The following is a 19,545-nucleotide window of genomic DNA, read 5'->3' on the forward strand; positions in this document are numbered from 1 at the left end:
TGTCAAATCTCATAGTTTTGGGTGAGTTACGCGGGTTTATTTATAATTAGAATAATCTTGTGAATATTTTGCAATATCTGAAATTAATTATGGCAAATATGCGTTCCGGGTCAATGAATGTCTGTGTTTTGAGACAGTTTTGTCTTTCGGAAACCTTGTCCTCCCTTTTTTCCGAACAAAACGGGGACTATGCAACACTGTGGCATGCTCGATTTTTTTATGGTACGGTTTTAAGGTGTATCAAATATGATTTTAATCTAAACTTTGTTTTCACACCCTTAAAAACAGACTTTGAAAGCCATACTTAAAAACTTCACGCAAGTGCGCCATCTAGTGAGACAAAAAACGATAGCCCTCATTTGTTACATGTCGTGCCGTGAGATGACGCTGATCCCTATCATATATAGTGCATATTCTATAAAATAATAATGAAATAATATAGTTTATTGATATAGTATCGTATATATTCTACATCTGTTAACTCGTGAAATATTTTTATTACCGTGCTCCACTTTTTCAAAAGCTTTTGATTGCAGGCACGAGTTGTCAGAGGTGTCATTCGTGTTGAAAGCGGTGGCCACACTGGCGGAGGCGATGCAGCAGGCTCCGCGCGCCAAGGTCGATGCCGCCGCCTGGCAGAAGCTCATCGGTCAGTACAATACAAATAAAATGAATTGAAAAGTCGCCGCTCTTTATTTATGTTTATGATTAATTGCATGTTCTGATATGAATATATTAAATGTAGTGTAACGAATTTATTGACATGTAATCCTGCTCATAAATATTTGAGTACCTCGCCTGCCACAATGTATCTGAAATTATTTAGTCTCTAACATTGATAAAATCACTATGCATGCCTCGACGGAAACATAAATTGTTTAGCTTTTACCTTTGCAAGCCTCGCTATGCTCGGTTTGAAAAGCACCTCCTCAGCGTCCCTATTTGGCGGTTGTCGGCCGGCAGTAATGAGTATTGTTGTTGTAGGCGTGTACCCGTCGCTGGTGGCGCTGGCGTGCTGCGGGCGCGCGGCGGCGGCGCGCGTGGCGCTGCGCGGCGCGCTGCAGCAGTTCGGCGCGCTGCTCGCCGCTCCGCTCTAGCGGCGGACTGTCTACACCATACACATATAGAGGTACATTACAAGCTTTACTCACTCACACACACACCTCAATCGAAAAAAAAGGAAAAGTATACTCGGCGGCACAAAATTTGGCCCAGCCTTTATACAAAATTACCTATTATTGCATACATTTGAGGGCAAGGTTTTTTTCCGCTCAGTATAGTTTACCTCTATTTACGGTCGCAACGGTAGTACCACCACCAAACACATACTTTGCTTGCTACACAGTGGGTGCTGCAACGCTGATTTTCCGCAGAACCCAAATTTGAGCTACACGACAGCTCCACTTGTTACATTATATAATAATTGTAATTAATCATAGAAATATTACAATGAATTTATGTCAATTAATATACATATGTCAAAGTGAGGGAGTGTGGGCTCGTAGCATCACACCCTGCTAAGGAGTGTACGTAGGTGTGACCTCAAGCGGAGCTTTAAATGGCTATAACGTCTTTATTGTTTAATTGATAGAGGAAAAATACGTGTTCAATAGTTTCCGATAAGTAATCTAACTGATTATAACTTCTAATAGACTCCCGTTCGTAATTCCTTATTTACCGCCCTTAAGACACAATGTACTATTAGGGCACTAGCCTATTGCTCCATGATGTTTATTTATTTACAACTCGTGTCTTGCATTACGGTATATATTTTTCTATTTCACTGACAGAAACCACATCGTTGGACGCATAACATATGACTAAAACTCATCGGAGTACAAGACAAGCGGAGTTACAGCAGTTGGAATACCAGAGATCTTCCTCCAGTAGAAATTGTATGGCGAGTAGACCTCTCGATGGGGCGCCATACTGATATTGTAGATCAAGTGAGATGTTTAATTATTTGTTTGTAAATAATATACTTAGAGGCTGTTTCACCATCCATTGATTAGCGTTAAACGACGGTTAAATGTGATGCCGTCTCCGTCTATTCGAACAAAACAAATAGAGACGGCATCACACCTAACCGCAAGTTAACACTAATCAATGGATGGTGAAACAGCCCCTTATACTAATGTATTGCACTTTAAATTATTTAAACGAGCACTGAGTACGCTAGACTATCCGAAATCTTATTTTCAAAGCGTAGAAACATATTTTTTCTTAAAACACATGTTACAGCAAGATACAGATACACTACATCGAATATGATAAAAATAAAAAACAGTTTTTATTGACTTAGAGCTAATTTGTAGGCAAGTATTGTCGGTCAAATAAATGGTCTTTAAATTTTCATTACTATCTTTTAAACTAAAATGTTGCAATTAAATTCGAACCTGCAAGTTGACACGTCTTATTGATATTATTGTTTTATGGCGTGCAAAAAGTTTCAGGCTTATGCCAATTCCACTTATTTGAACGACTGTACTTATTCACTTCTGTAATTTAAAATGTCATAAAATTTTCAAAGTCTTGGAGTGAGTCGCACCATTTACCGGGAGATTAGGCGACTGGTTTGACGTTGATTATCTTTCAATATAGCTTAATTGGCCATTGGGGTCGAAGTTCTTGAATCGGCAAGCGCAGCGTAGGACGTCCACTAACGAGATGGGCCGATGACCTGGTTAGCTGCGGGTTCACGGTGGATGCAGGCCGCTTCCAACCGAAGCAACTGGAGGTCTATAGGGGAGGCCTATGTCCAACGGTGGACGTCCTACTATGTACTGATATGATGGTGGTGAGTTGGTGCAACTCACTCTTACTGTTTATGGGTGAATCAACTATTTCTTGTTGTTATTCTGTCCCGTCAGCGAGGGGACATAAGTAGTACAGTTCAATTGAAATATGTTGTGTTGCGTCACATTATACTAATATATTATAATAGCTTATAAGAAGACTAATACGGTATTTGACAACTCCTGATTTTGCCATATCTTAAGATTATTATGAAAATATAGATATACTTACAGATAGTGTTTAGCGAAGAGAAAATTTAAATCGGTTGAAAATTGGATTTATAGTGATTTTTTGAAAAATCTATATACCTGTCTCTTTCTCAAACGCTTTTCTCTATGCAGCAAGTATGACGGTACTGGCGTGTGACGTCACATGCCAGTATGTCTTTCTCTGTCTAATCTTGAATTTCAAACCTTTATAACTTTGTTATTTGTAAAGGTAGCTTAAAAATTGTTTTTCTATTCGATAACAGGCATTGTGTAGTTTTAATTTATTAAGCATATACAAAATAGTCAAATACCGTATTATACAAGGGGCTTAAAACAACCACAAAAATGAATGTTTGGCAAATTTGAATCCTAACTAACGATTTAAAGAGTGACTCAGGAGAACTTAACTATAGCAACGAGTGACAAGAAAAAGTCGATCGAACCTTATGCTTCACCTCAGTGTCATATCGAGTCAAGGTAACATGCTCTAATCGATTCCTGGATAATTATAGTGCACGTAGATACGAGTATAGCATTAAGGGTCTGCGCTAGCGAGCGCGGTTTGCACGGAGCGGGACGCCTCACTGCGCGCGTCGCGAGCATAAGACTGTACCTGCACCCGCGCCCGCAGGCGTAGGCCCTGAATGTGTCCAAACGGATGATCACAGCCGAAAACTACTAGTGATGAGATAAGATGATATTACACTTCCCGTTCGGATATATTTATACGTTACGTTACTGTACACATAAACAATTAGATATTTAGGTCCTGTTTCACCACTCTCTTAAATTCCTAATATTTTATGTGACTTATATGTGATGCTGTCTCTGTTTCAAACAAAATAAACAGAAATGGTGTTATAGATACTTGTCACAGATTTTTTTCGGAATTATATAGAGTGGTCAAAGAGGGAGTTTACTTTGTGTTATACCTAGTGGTGTGACGAATAAAAATAGTTAGAAATATATCAAATTTAGTTTAACTGTAGCTGGTACTAGTGTTTTGTATTGAATTAGAGGTTTGCGGTTACCGGAATAGGTAGTACTGTTTTTGAAAATATTCATTCAAATAATTAGAGCAATATGTTTGTCTTTGTTATTTAAAAACTAAAGCCCGAAAATTAGCCATTGTTGCAGTAATCTAAAATTACATAAGTATGCCAAATTTCAAGCCAATCCGACCACTGGAAGTGGGTCAAATTTGGGTTCCAAGATTTGACCCGTAATAACATACATACTTAGTAACAGGGCTAGTTAAATAGAAGCTTGAAAAATACCGTAAACAAATTGAAACATGCTTTTATTCTATTCCTCGGCATCTGGTATGACGAGACGAGTTCCCAATAGCCTTATTAAGAGTTAATTTCAATTTGACATCAAATACGCGTTGTTGGAGAAAACGACAAACTTTTATTTAAGAAAAAACTAAGTTTCAAAAATGATGCAGCTTAACCCTTTTCCAGCCCCCGCCAATTTAGATGCAGCTACAGCAAAATGAATCATAATTTTATATTGTTTCATCATAACAGCCTTATTATACGTCCCACTGCTGGGCACGGGTCTCCTCTCAGAACAAGAGCGCTTGGGCCATAGTTCCCACGCGGGCCCAGTGCGGATTGGGAACTTCACACGCTCCATTGAATTGCTTCGCAGGTTTGTGCAGGTTTCCTCACGATGTTTTCCTTCACCGCAAAGCTCGTGTTAAATTTCAAATGTAATTATATACTTTACCTATGAGGGATTAATTTAGAAACGAATACTTACTTAATATTTTTAATGGTTTCTATTTATTTTGTACCATATTGTAAGTTCGGCAAGGTCGAATATTTGTGTAGGTACATTTATGTGTTCAGTATACGCCCTATGCCTGGAAAAGGGTTATATTAGGTGTACGCGACACGCATGCTGTTAAATCCTATTAAACTAAGTATTATTTTATTCAAAATTTAATTATTACAAGTAACTAACCGTTGTAAGCCAAAAATTAATGTTATGTTAGATGATTCTGAATTTTTCGTTAAATAAATTGCATTCGTAGTTTTCCAAATAATAATATATATTATTATCAAGATTCCTAATAATACTCCTTCTTTAAACGTGCTAGGGTCCGAGGGTCCTTTTGTACGCACCAAAAAAGCCGTTCGTATAGATCGGGAGTTCCAATGCTTATTTACCTAAACTATGACTTCGGCGTAGGCATTTAAATAGCAGGAAGCGACCTGAATATAATTTTGTTAATGAGTTCCCTGGGACTTCTGAATGCAGGCTAACATAAACACTATCAAAGTCATCATCATCATCATCAGCTGGAAGACGTCCACTGCTGAACAAAGGCCTCCCCCTTAGAACGCCACAATGAATGCCGAAATTAATGGATTTATTATTATTAATGAACAACTCGCCACCTGCATCCACCACATTAAAGTGTCTATAAGTGGACTACATTATGTGAAATTACTTTCTATGTACAGATCCACCAAATATATTTAATTTACACGCAATTAATTAATGTATAATGATCAACGGATTATGGAGTCGGCTTGATCCGCCAATTTTAGGTAAATAAGCATTTCAATTTCCGATAGAATGTAGCTCAAAATGAAGTTAAATATATATATTTGCACTGCGGCTGTGGTTTTAGGATCTGACAAATCTATTATTTGTTTTTATCAGCAGTACTTTTGCTCAACGACATTTTTTAAAAATAAACAGAACTGTAGTATGTGGTAAAACAATGATATAGATAACACAGATTATTCGCTTATAGCTCCCGTTCTAGCCATGCCATTAATAAAAATAATTATTAAGGTGGATATTCATACAAATCGAAAATAGAAATAAAATAAACTGAAAATTATAATTTCATATTGTTTTAATCAGCTTGCTAAGCGATAATTTGTATAAGTATGAAACAAGCCTCATTTCTCACTCTAACTATGAACCAAGTTGAAAAAGAAAATGTATGGTCACCGAACACACTGACTACAGTTTTACTTTTAACTTGCAAATTTCCATTATTTTATACTGAACTTTTATATAGCATAGCCATAACTTAGCTTTATTTATACTTTACATTACACAGTAAGCTTCCATTTATACCAAGTTATTAAAGATTTATTTAATGTTAATTTTAATCCTTATTCTATTTAAATAACAGTGTGTAATAAAATTACATCACGTCGTATTTCAATATCAGACCACATAAAAACGAATAAAAAGTAAAGACGGAATTCAGCGAACAAAAGCTCGACTAGTTTGATTGCCTTTATGTGCGTGCATCTGTATCCACGCGGCGAGTCATTTTCCCGACGTCATTTTGCTTCCCAGAACTCAGTCTTTACTTCTGTCTTTAAGTGTGAGATTTGAACGAATTACTTCGGTAAATGAAATCTAAGCTAATGTTAACAGATTACTTATGTTTGTTTCTGATCACATTGTGTTCTATTTTAGTCCAATAAGAAGAAAGATTGTGAACGATAACTGTCAATGAGTACAGTCAGCTTCAGATATTTGACTGCAGGTATTTTCTATTCCAAAGTAGGTACACGCTTGGATTCTACCTACCTACTTAAAGTAAGAATAAATAAACGAGCGCGCTGTCATGTTTTTGAAATTATCATACTTAGTGCTTGAGGCCTTATTGTCTAACTTATTTCTGTCTGTTTCTGTCACACATTATGAGATGAGGATAAAAAGAGATGGTGCGATCGCGAGCGCCAGAGTGTTAGACAATACGGCCACTGTTTTGAGCCGTAAGTAATCTGACGCTGACTGTACCTAGTATTTTTAACGTTACCCAGTGGCTTGAGTTGATTTTTAATGTTGTAGAATACCCATCAAGATATAATCTAGCCGGTTAGCGTAGCGTTACCTCTTTTGTCGAGTTATTACCTTGATAACTTCGTATGTGACACACAGTAGAACCCTGTCGCATTCAGTATTTTTTTTTTTTTTTTTTATTCGACTGGATGGCAAACAAGCAAGTGGGTCTCCTGATGGTAAGAGATCACCACCGCCCATAAACGTCTGCAACACCAGGGGTATTGCAGACGCGTTGCCAACCTAGAGGCCTAAGGTGGGATACCTCACGTGCCAGTAATTTCACCGGCTGTCTTACTCTCCACGCCGAAACACAACAATGCAAGCACTGCTGCTTCACGGCAGGATTAGCGAGCAAGATGGTGGTAGCAATCCGGGCGGACCTTGCACAAGGTCCTACCACCTGCAAATTAGCCGCACTTATCAAATAAAATCTTGATAAGGACAGCAGAGGCTCACTGCGACAGGGTTTTACCGATTGACACATGCGAAATTGTCAAGGTATAAGTAGTTATACCTTTTAATTGAACTGGACGGCTAGCACGAAGCGACTTGCTTAGTATGAACTTCAAGCGATTAAAGGCAAAAGAGGTAAATGTGTCATATTTTATGTATAAATTGATTGCGTATGTAATGAGACAGTTTAAATGAATTAAGTTGTTTGGTGCGTTTTGCTGTTATTTGAATATATGAAATGAACACTAATTGTTGTTTACTTAACGTTATACTTCTAATTACTAAACAAATGGCCAGTATAGAAGGACTGCATTCCAGCTGCAGCTGCTGCTTGCAGTTTCTTTGCGCGATAGAATCCGGAATACGGAAATTCGTCGAAGAACTAAAGTCACTGACATAGCTGGAAAAATATGCAAATTGAAGTGGCAATGCGCAGGCCACATCGCTCGAAGAACAGATAACCGTTGGGGGAGAAAAGTCCTCGAGTTGCGACCACGAACCGGAAGACGAAGCGTTGGCAGGCCTCCCACCAGGTGGACTGACGACATCGTGAGAGTAGCGGGAAACCGGTGGATGCAAGTGGCAAGTTGTCGTTCATTGTGGCGTTCTAAGGGGGAGGCCTTTGTCCAGCAGTGGACGTCTTCGGGCTGATGATGATGATGATGATTCCAGCTGCAACGTAACTACCAAGCCAACTGCCGATTGCCCATACATTTCAATTGCAGTCAGAGTGCAGTTGTGCCTACTGCAATAGAACTGCAACGAAAAATGTATGGGCAGTCGGCGGTTGCGGTACGTTGCTGTTGGAATGCAACCCGACTGTACTGGCCCTAATAGATCGGATTTTATGCAACATAAAAAGCTTCAAATATCGATTTCAGGGATAAAACTATCCTATGTCACGATATCCTTCCCAAGGTATCAAACTATCTTCATACCAAATATCATTTAAATCGGTTCAAATACCCTCTTCACGCTTAACCGCTCTACCTCAGGTAACAGACAGACATAACTTTCGCACTTGCCTACAATATGAAAAATAAATAAAAATAAATATCATGGGACACTTGACACCAATTGACCTAGTCCCAAACCAAGCAAAGCTTGTACTATGGACACTAGGCAACGGATAAACATACTTATATAGATAAATACATACTTAAATACATATTAAACATCCAAGACCCGAGAACAAACATTCGTATTATTCATACAAATATCTGCCCCGGCCGGGATTCGAACCCGGGACCTTAAGCTTCGTAGTCAGATTCTCTAACCACTTGGCCATCCGGTCGTCAAATCTAACACAACGCTCTTATCAACAAGTACTTAGTTTGCAAATAAAAAAAATTACACATTCATCGCTCTCGTAGACTTGTTCTAAAACTTAACAGTTTGACACAAATATGTTCTAAAAACAGGCAGAAAACAGCGACGCTGAAGGAAGTGCGCTGCTCCCGCCGCGCACCGAATTAACGAGGTCGACGACCCGGCTGGAAATACTTCCCGTCTGAGATTAAAACTGCACCGACAGAAAGTTCCAATGTTTTCTACAATAAAATGTGTAAACATACTGCATAGGTAATATAAGGTTCTGATTTTTTTTTTTGTTTTCTCTAGTTACAGTACCTAGGTACTGATAGTCTAGACCTATCATATTTGGTAAGAAAGGGGTACATGAAACTACAGGAAACTAGTTTTTATCAAAAAAATACATAAAAGAACTACCATTAGCCAGTGACGTAATTTAACTATTTACCAAATTTTCCGGAGTAAAACTATCCTATGTACTTCTCATATCCCAGGGTATCATACTGATAGACTATCTACTCCATATATGTATAATTGTGCCTAAATCGGTTCAGTTCAGTTCATCATGATGAGGTAACAAGATGTGTGTGCTAACAACTGGTAGCATGGTGTACGACTCTGAAGATGAGCTCTGGTTGAGTTCGAAACGCGTCAGTGTAATAGATGGGTTTGTGTGACTTACAGCTGCATGAACACGCATATTTTCCATAAGCTTAGCTATCGTAAGGTCGCGGGTGAGCAAGGAAATTCTTTTAGTTCATTGATATGGACCTCCGCAAAGTAACGCCTGATTCAATAAATAACTCTAATGCAAAGTAAGACCGACTGGTCGCCAACCAACCCGATTATGTGGGTAGCAAACGGCGCCTTTAAAAGCCATGCCGGTGGTTATTTATTAATAAATACTGCCCACTACCGATAAGTTAACTGCTAGCATAAAGAAGGGGATATGTAATATTAATATTCTTAAACAAATTAGTACTTATTTAATTAGTACTTTACTTTAAAATTGTAATTAAACCGCAACTGGGTCATTTGAATAAGTAATATTGTTCGTAAAACATCCGACATGTTTTACTTCAAGCTATGTAAACATTCGTTTCTTCCAAAATGAGGTCACTTCGGGCCGTATATGGCGGTGACAGACCGATGATGTCAACACACCTACACTACCGTAGGTGGCAGCCGAGCGGGCGTTCTTGGGCCCATTGCTCATACAAATCTCACTTACTGTTACTACCATAGTTGGAAAGGAAATCTCAAGAACCATAAGGACACATCTTTTACTATAGTATCTAAATATTTTTTAATACTTTTCAGCACGGATTAGTCGTCATCATCATCATGGGTGTGTCGCTACACCGAATCTCACAGGGTGTACCGCCCATCGATATATATGTACTAACGTACGTACCGCCTGAATTTTTAATGATATAACTAATAATCTACTTTCAAAGAATGAGAAAAAACTGAACTTACACTAAAATATTACACTGGCGGGCTTCCGCGGACCAGAGCTACTATCGCACTAATATAAATGCGAAAGTTTGTAAGTCTGCTTGTTAACTCATCACGTCTAAATCGCTGAACTGATTTAGATGATATTCAGTATACAGATAAGTAGTTTCCGAGTCCCGGGGAAGGTCATAGGATAGGTTTTATACCTGAAAAGTGCACAGTTTCCACGGGAGAGCAATAAACGAATTCTACGCGAAAGGAGTCGCGGGCAACAGCTAGTACGTAAATAACCCTACTGGGTGAAATACTAACCCAGGGTTAAGTAGGAACAAAATGTATGTGACCACAAACCTAACTCAGTTGATGCCCCTAACCCAAGGTTTATCGATTTAGTTTCTTGTAAGGGTATGGAACTAAGCGGCGCTTAAATAAATACTACCTACTTGCCATCTTTTACTAAATAGGTACATTTAAGGTATATCTATCTCTATCCATCTACCTACAGGTAGGTTTGCATGTCACCTATATTACAGGTAGCAGTAACAAGGTCTGTCGTTACCTAGGTACGTGTACGTGTTGCTCCGGATGTATTTCATATCCACGTAGGCTGTCCGCAAGGATCTGTGTGGGATGTAAGGAGATATGCATTGAAAGCTAGACAGGCTGACCTTGGTCGCCTAGTGTCACTTACTTTGTGTTATCGTACCGGTTACATCAATTCCTTGCTTACGTAATGTTAATTAGGTAATAATGTAGACTAGGATGTAAATCGATTAGTATTAGATCACAAGACAGAAGTGATTTTTCTATTCTGAGGTATGGTACTGCAGATTAATAGAGTACCTATGCACTGAGTTAGTGAAGTTATTGTTATTAATATCCCTTTTCCTGTTTGCTCACCCAAGGTGAGGCAAAATTAGGTATTTCTCGGGACATATACGATACAAACTATGCAAAGTCACAGAATGAATAGATAATAGTAAGAGTGGCCAAAGTTCATTGCAATATCTCAGGACAAATGAAAGACAATTTTGAGAGCTCGTGACAACAGAACTGTACATAGAGCGAAAGTTTGGCAGCCTCATTTTTTCGCTTTCATAGCAGAAGTCTTTCTTTTAATTTGGTCAGTGCAATTTTTCGAATTAGGGCAGTCGCATAGGCCTTGGAATGTTATCAATCGTACCGACATTGGACTGAGATACATACATTATGTACGTAATAATTATCAATTTGTTATCGCTAGTTTTATCTTACTGAAAACGAAGAGGTATTTATATAACAGTTTGTTTGTATGCTATACTTAGGTATGAATCAGCTTATTATAAAGAATTGTTTACTCAAGTCGGATGACTATTTTCAAATTTATCCTCAATGTACATTAAGTTTCGGCCAATAATGAATTACCATGTTCTTAATTACAAGCTGTAATAAGTAAGGGTTTAGAATCAAACTATAAAAATCCACATAATTTATGTTTTATTCATTTTCACCGCGGAATGTATCGGGTGTGAGTGCGTCGACTGACTTAATACTCTTCGGCTCCCTCGTTCTCGCCCTCGGCGGAGTCCATGCCGACTTCTTCGTAGTCCTTCTCGAGGGCGGCCAAGTCCTCGCGAGCCTCGGAGAACTCTCCCTCCTCCATACCCTCGCCGACGTACCAGTGGACGAAAGCGCGCTTGGCGTACATGAGGTCGAACTTGTGGTCCAGGCGGGCCCAGGCCTCGGCGATGGCGGTTGTGTTTGACAACATGCACACGGCACGCTGCACCTTGGCCAAGTCGCCGCCGGGCACCACGGTCGGCGGCTGGTAGTTGATGCCGACCTTGAAGCCAGTGGGGCACCAGTCCACGAACTGGATGGTACGCTTGGTCTTGATGGTCGCGATGGCCGCGTTCACGTCCTTGGGGACGACGTCACCGCGGTACAGCATGCAGCAAGCCATGTACTTGCCGTGGCGCGGGTCGCACTTGACCATCTGGTTGGCTGGCTCGAAGCAGGCGTTGGTGATCTCCGCCACAGACAGCTGCTCGTGGTAAGCTTTCTCAGCAGAGATGACCGGCGCGTAGGTGACCAGCGGGAAGTGGATGCGGGGGTAGGGCACCAAGTTGGTCTGGAACTCCGTCAGGTCCACGTTGAGGGCGCCGTCGAAACGGAGGGAGGCGGTGATCGAGGACACGATCTGGCCGATCAGCCTGTTGAGATTCGTGTAGGTGGGGCGCTCGATGTCCAGGTTGCGGCGGCAGATGTCGTAGATGGCCTCGTTGTCGACCATGAAGGCGCAGTCCGAGTGCTCCAGGGTGGTGTGGGTGGTCAGGATGGAGTTGTAGGGCTCCACGACGGCGGTGGACACCTGCGGCGCGGGGTAGATGGCGAATTCGAGCTTGGACTTCTTTCCGTAGTCGACAGATAGACGTTCCATGAGGAGAGAAGTGAAGCCAGAGCCGGTACCCCCGCCGAACGAGTGGAAGATAAGGAAGCCCTGGAGCCCGGTGCACTGGTCGGCCAGCTTGCGGATGCGGTCGAGGACTAGGTCGACGATTTCCTTGCCAATGGTGTAGTGGCCGCGAGCGTAGTTGTTGGCCGCATCTTCCTTACCAGTGATAAGTTGTTCTGGGTGAAACAACTGTCTGTATGTGCCGGTGCGGACCTCATCTGTTAACAAAAAAAGGCAATCATTAATATGTATTGCAAAATGTTTTTTATAAAATAAAACTACATAGTTCACATAGAAAACTGTAAAACTTTTAATAAAAAGGAAATTTTAGTTTTAAACTTACCAACTACTGTAGGCTCCAAGTCGACAAACACGGCACGGGGCACATGCTTGCCAGCTCCAGTCTCGCTGAAGAAGGTGTTGAAAGAGTCATCTCCACCTCCGATGGTCTTGTCTGTGGGCATCTGGCCATCAGGCTGGATCCCATGCTCAAGGCAGTAGAGCTCCCAGCAGGCATTACCGATCTGGACTCCGGCTTGGCCAACGTGTACTGAGATGCACTCACGCTGTGGGAAAGAATAGAAAATAGATAATGGCTGAAATTTCCAGTAACAAATTTTATCCTATCCTAGCAGTCATCTTAGATATTATCCAAATATTTTTTTTGTTAATAAAATGATTACTGGAACTAAAAAGATCGTTTTCACATTTTCACAAGTACCGGTTGTCAAGCAGTCCCCGGTGCTTGGTGGTGAAATGCATGTACTACGGCAAGGACCATTTCACAGTAAACGTCATAGTGGCAAATCGTAATGACTTTTCCTTGGAAAAGGTTTCATAGTGGCTCATAAATTAGTCCTCTAGTGTATTACGTGTACTTAAGTGCTGCATAATTTACCGGCACATGGTGAAAGCTGCCATACTTTTCCATATATGAAATGAACACACTACTTTGCAATCAGTATGTGTGAAGCTACTGCATCTTGTACTTTTATTTCGTAACAAAATCATAACCCCGCCTAAGCGTCACCGTGGGAGTCCACTCTGCCTGCATTACTCAGTTATTTGAGAAAGTTCGACACAATGAAAAAGACAAGTAGGTAGTACAACCGAGGACAAGAGAAAGGTGAAAGGTAGGTACAGCTAGTAACAAAGGCCTACTTTTATTTCGAACTAAAATCTTAACGTGACTATTCAATTAATTTTAGAAGACAAGGCCAAGGCCATTATATAATATGTATGCAAATTAGTTTTAAAATAAAGCCATTGGGGACATAACAAGTGAGATCATCCAAGCCTTGAATGAACGAGGGTCATGGACACGTCATCGTTTTGAAAAATTATTTGAAAGAAATCTAGGTTATTGATTGTAAAAACCTAAATAGGTACCTATTTAACACTGAACTAATCGATTGCTAACTATCGATTCAAAGGGCGTGGCACCGGCACAGAAGCCATCGTGACAAATTCCAACCGGCGAGTCATGATTTGCGCGACAAAAGAAAATCAGACTAAAAATAGAACTCAATTTAAACATTTGAAATTTAGAATTACTCTAAGATACGAGTTTTTAGAACAATAAATAACGTCCTGCAGTGAATGCATTGATAAAAGGCGCTACAGAAGCTAAAGTGCCGGCCTACACGAAATGGCGGCGTGGCCAACCGGTAACATTTTACGGAAAATATGTCCGAATAAATGATTTTAAAGTAGGAAACAGCTAGCTATGGACTATACAAGAAAATAATAAAGCAGTACTCACCATTTTGATTTGAGTTTTGTAAAACTTAACGTACAAATAAGTTAATTAAATAAGTCAGTCGTCGTTCGGCGCGACCGGTTAAGAGGCTTGCCAAACGGGAAATATGACGAAAAAGCCGTTAAGCGCGCTTATATAGTGCCGGCGTTTCGGGGGAGAGACGCCTCACATGCGGCGCCACGATTGGTCGATACGGCTGCCGCATGGGCGGACTGGCCAATAGGGACAAGTCTGCATTATCTCACCATTGCGGGAATATGTGGGTGAGTGATTCATTCAACTTTAGGGATGTCATCAAGTCGAAATCGATAAACACATCGTTGACGTTGTATGGTATTTGGTGTAGAACCACGTAGAAAGTAATCATGTGCAGTATAAATAGCCGTAAATCCATAAAAACTATTAGTTGTTTGTAGGCGTCTTTTTAAACGTATACCTACGTAAAGGCTTCTTATCTTAGGCACTAAATATATGACAAAATACATCATATCGTACTAGGTATAAATAGATGTGACAGTTAGGTAACCATATTTTTTGACTACCAAATTCGTTTATTTAGAGAAAAATACTTTCCACTTCTCATTCTCGTAAAATACGTGTTTATGCTGGATCTAGGCGACATAGAAAATTATGCCACATTTATGTGAATTTTTATGTTTAAAAGATTGTCAAAATAATAAGTTTTAATTAATTCATGTGCGAAATTACATTTGAAATTTAACACGAGCTTTACGGTGAAGGAAAACATTATAAAGAACTCTGCACAATCCTGAGAAGTAATTCAATGGTGTGTATGTAGTTCCCAATCCGCATTGGGCCCGCGTGGGAACTACGACCGAAGCCCTCTCATTCTGGGAGGAGGCTTGTGCCCAGGAATGGGACGTGTATAGGCTGGCTGGAATGATGATGATGATGAAGTTTAATTTTTTTTATTAATGCGCATTGGCTTTGAAGCATCTTAATTTTCTTATAAATAATTAAATGTACATAATGATACTTACCCGGTTTGGACTTATCAATATTATAAGATACTAGCTGTTTCCCGCGACTCCGTGCGCGTAAAAGTATAAAAAATTGTTTACATCCTATTCTCAAACCTACCGAATATACACAAAAAATAGTCATAAAAATCGGTCAAGCCATTTAGAAGAAGTTCGGTCACAAATATTTTTGACCCAAGAATTTTACATACCGGGTGGTCCCTGTAACAGGAGCAAAAAATTAAAGCACAGGTTCTGCTACACAAATGGAACTACTTTAGATCAGCAACTTTCAATTTATCATAATGTTTATTCCAAACAACTTCAATGGTATTTTCAATGTACGGCATCCAATAGCCTGAATGACATCACCTGTGATGTAACAAAATAACGGATTTCGCAATACATTGCGTGTCCAATGAAACTTTAAACTATAATAAAAATAATTTTGTGCCGAATTTGACCTAGGTTGTTCAATATTATTTAATACTATCCCTTACCAGCGACTCTACCCGCTCAGAATTTGTTTATCGCTATCCCGCGGGAGCTACGCAATTTTTCGGGATAAAAAACTATCCTATGTCCTTTTCCGGGACCTAAACTATCTGTATACCGAATTTCATCTGAATTGGTGTAGTGGTTTGGACGTGATGAAGTTGTATGGCTAGAATTTCAAGATTATCTGACTTGTCTATCGCATTGGGCATATTTACCTGTAGATAGATTAAGTTTGGTGAAATGATAAATAAATAAATAATACAAGTTATTTTCAAAAGTTGTAGAATTAAATTAGCTCAAGACGAAGAGTGGAAGCTGTGGTTTAATTTTTTGCTTCTGTTATAAGGCCCCACCTTGTATTATAAGATAGTAATTATACTTGTTAGTAAACAAATTTAACAATAAAACTCTTCTTTCGTTGTCATCTTAAACTAATAATTATGTTTATTTTTAAACGTGCTGCATCGTGTATATGTTTTAATAATAAAATTCCAAAAAATATTACCAATAAAAGAAACGGATAGTTAAAATCTATTACATTACAGATATAAGAAGACATTTATGTCTAGGGCATGTTATAAAATTAATGATTATATAAACATGGACAGGGATATTTAAAAATAATTACGATCCGCATTAAAAATGAAGTCGTTTTTAATACTTATTATGTATAAATATCATTTAATAATGTTGTAAATCCGTTTTTATATATACTTACCTTGTCGAGTTTCTTGCCGGATTCTTCTCAACAGAGGTTTTTCCGAACCGGTGGTAGATTTTTTTTTACATTCATATGCGCTTGTTATAGCCTAAATTGAATAAAGATGTTTTGACTTTGACTTTGTAGTCGATGATTATTCAACGTCTTCGGAACTATCTTTGAGTTCTGTGATGCCTTATGCATAAAACTTCAGGGTTAAATTTGGTGTAACTAGGTATTTGCCTAAGCATGGAAAGTTTAAAATTTCTACTTTCAGTGTTCAGTTCAGTCAGTCAGTGTTTCTTTTAGTGTTCAGTTTAGTCTTTAATAAAGCCGAATTTGCACAAAACGGTTTATTACATATTTTTATAAATCAAATAGTATTGATTTTGTCAAAGTAGAATCTAAAACGGAATATTCAAATTAAAACATGTATGTATTTGAAGTCTTTATTGCACATAAAAAATAAAAATATACAGACACAGTGATGTACAAAGGCGAGCTTATCCCTAATAAGGGATCTCTTCCCGCTAACATTTATAAAGTTGAAATAACACTATCGATATCGATAGCGTCTTGCTGTATATTACATGTGTCACAGCACTACAAAGTTCGTTATTCTTGTTGTTTATTTTTTCTGCTTTAGGGGGCTATATAAAAGTTCTTCTTGCTATTGAGTGAGACATTTTTGAGCCTCAGAAATTATTGTAGGTCCTGAATTACATCATACAACCATAAAAATCCCACACACATGCGCAGACAAACAACTTCTGGTTGGCTAGCTGAACGATTTCATTGCCATATAAGGTAATGCCGGCGGTCCAGCTAAGTGCTAAATTAGGACTTTCTTGATAATCCGTAACGAAATAAACTGAAATTTACCAACTTTCTTTCTACAGTCGATAGTAGGTACCTATAACTGGTCAGGCTTTAATTATTTCGTAAGTAAGTATCAGAAGATAAAAGCTGCTCTGGTACTTCTTCCTTGTCAAGACATAAGAAATCACACAAAACAAATGCCTGCTTCTGCTACCAAAAAGTGGCCAATAATAGTAGATTGGATTGGATGGATTGTATTTTTTTTTTCAAAAATGTATTTCAATTTCATTTCACCACAGTATAGTTAGTTGCTGCTAAAAACGCCATCTATGGGAACTCGTCGCTACTACGCAGTCGCTCATGTTGCTACGTAATAATAACACCAACGATCACTGAAGTCTGGTAGAACGCCATCTCTTGAGTTTTTTAAAAGCGCATTAGTTTCGTGAATATTGTTTTGTAAATTTCTTTGAGTATTTATCTACAAATATTCTAGATAAATACTCAAAGGTAAATTTCAACAATCAGCGATTGACCCATCTCACTCCTCTATTATTTCTCTGAGTAGTCTGTGCTCCTCTCTCTACTATCTTAACACATTACTACCACCCCCTGACTTCTACAGGTGCCACCGACGCACATGTGCGTTCAAAATGTATGAATAATTTATGATAGCGGCACTGGGCGAAGTTCCGAAAACGCATAATGCGTCGGTGGCAGTGAATGCATTAAGACAGTATTCAGTGATCATGATCACACACAATAAGTTTGTGTGTTTCTTTGCATGTTTATTAAGAGACTAGCTGTTGCCCGCGGCTTCGCCCCCGTTTCAATATTTCTAATTTTTTTCCCATAAAAACCTGACAATAAAGAACAGAACACAACAAATAAAATCAAGTAAAATCGGTCCGCCAGTCGTTCCCGAGTTTGCGCTTATCAACACATTTTACGATTTATTTTTATTTTAGATTAAGAGGCTTGTTTAGCCGTGATATTAAAAACTAAAATACCATATTAGTTCGTGGAAAAGGTTAGAATTAAAAAAAAACTAGTGGAAAGCTAGAATTTTATACCCACCGGGAATATGCTCTATTCCCGCCGGGCGCATAAAACTAAAATACCTAATAAAGAGATAAATTTATATGGTAGCATATAATTTAACCACTTTAAAAATTATTGCGCTTAGGAAGCTATTATCCTGGAACAAACAAAATACCGCGATGTTGCGGGCAACAGTTAAAACATGTTAAAAGCTACCTCTAGAACACATAAGATTCAAAAGAAAAACCATACAAAAAATAGTATGATCTCACGATATTACTGCTGTCTCGTTTCAAGAAAGCTTGAAAGAGAGAGAGCATTCGTACGTGTCGCGCGTCATCTTGACGAATCCGATATTTCCGTTCAGTTTTCCCGCGCTCCGTTCAAGTGCGCGCGCAACTGTCCCGCGCGCGAACGTATTTCAAATCGCGCAAATTCGAACCGACGAAATACGAAACATAACGAAAAAAAAGTACTTTTTTTTTAAATAGTGCTGTTTGTGTCAAATTAGGTTTTTATTATATTTAATCTGTGGCTTTTGAAAAAGTTGTGACTGTGTCGTGAATTTTAAAATTCAAGGATAAACAAGGCGTGAGTATTTTTACGCGTTTTACTTTGCATAATTTTCTTTGAATTGGGGCCGGAAGAGGAATTTTAAGATAAAATGTTGGCCTTGTATGGCGGGGCAGCCGTTAGTTGGACAAATAAGGCTGTGCCTTCTAGGCTCGTCTAGGACGCGGTATACTAGTTACCAAGCCGGAGGCTGGAAAGTGCACTACGGTATTGTACTACATAACTTAAATAAGTTAGCGAGACTTTCTAGGATAGTTTCCGTTTTATTGCTGCTTAAATTATAACGAGAATCTTTATTCGGCATGGCGCCAAAAGTAAAAAAACTTTATAATGGCTTGCACAGATGTTTTTAACGTCTTTTAGAATAATTTACAATATAATAATTTGTAGGGGGTAGGACCTTGTGCAAGGTCCGCCCGGTTGCTACCACCATCTTGCTCGCTAATCCTGCCGTGAAGCAGCAGTGTTTGCCTGTTGTGTTTCGGCGTGAAGAGTAAGACAGCCGGTGACATTACTGGCACAAGGTATCCCATCTTAGGCCCCTAGGTTGGCAACGCATCTGCAATCCCCCTGGTGTTGCAGGTGTCTATGGGCGGTGGTGATCTCTTACCATCAGGAGACTCACTTGCTCGTTTGCCATCTAGTCGAATAAAAATAAATATACGTATAAATATACAAATCAACATTTATAA

General features: G+C 39.1%; 3 protein-coding genes and 1 pseudogene across 5 annotated transcripts in view; 3 read left to right on the forward strand and 1 right to left on the reverse strand.

The window, feature by feature from the left end:
* Positions 1-6,884, forward strand: part of mon2 (Mon2 homolog, regulator of endosome-to-Golgi trafficking) — a 49,420-nt gene extending 42,536 nt beyond the window's left edge. Inside the window, exons 38-40 of the mRNA XM_074102906.1 lie at positions 537-649; positions 985-1,129; positions 1,791-6,884. Of these exons, the coding sequence (XP_073959007.1) occupies positions 537-649; positions 985-1,097 (226 nt within the window). The 3' untranslated portion in view covers positions 1,098-1,129; positions 1,791-6,884. The remainder of the gene's footprint in view (positions 1-536; positions 650-984; positions 1,130-1,790) is intronic.
* A 4,624-nt stretch (positions 6,885-11,508) lies between these two features.
* Positions 11,509-14,357, reverse strand: LOC141438862 (tubulin alpha chain). Its single transcript, XM_074102904.1, has 3 exons — positions 14,246-14,357; positions 12,827-13,049; positions 11,509-12,701 (listed from the first exon to the last, which is right to left on the reverse strand). Exons 1-3 carry the CDS (start codon positions 14,246-14,248, stop codon positions 11,575-11,577), a joined length of 1,353 nt encoding a protein of 450 aa, XP_073959005.1. The 5' UTR covers positions 14,249-14,357; the 3' UTR covers positions 11,509-11,574.
* Positions 14,358-14,499: 142 nt separating this feature from the next.
* LOC141438580 (uncharacterized) overlaps positions 14,500-19,545 on the forward strand; it is a 48,257-nt pseudogene continuing 43,211 nt past the window's right edge. Inside the window, exon 1 of the transcript XR_012452490.1 lies at positions 14,500-14,505. The product of XR_012452490.1 is annotated as an uncharacterized protein (transcript). The remainder of the gene's footprint in view (positions 14,506-19,545) is intronic.
* The window catches only part of LOC141438861 (uncharacterized), a 73,748-nt gene continuing 72,832 nt past the window's right edge, over positions 18,630-19,545 (forward strand). The window contains exon 1 of one of the 2 annotated variants that reach the window (XM_074102903.1): positions 18,630-18,871. The gene's annotated coding sequence lies outside the window, so the exon portion shown is untranslated. The remainder of the gene's footprint in view (positions 18,872-19,545) is intronic. The other variant, XM_074102902.1, reaches the window with a different exon arrangement.

This window comes from Choristoneura fumiferana, chromosome 19 (assembly GCF_025370935.1).
Source record: "Choristoneura fumiferana chromosome 19, NRCan_CFum_1, whole genome shotgun sequence".
NCBI lineage: Eukaryota > Metazoa > Arthropoda > Insecta > Lepidoptera > Tortricidae > Choristoneura > Choristoneura fumiferana.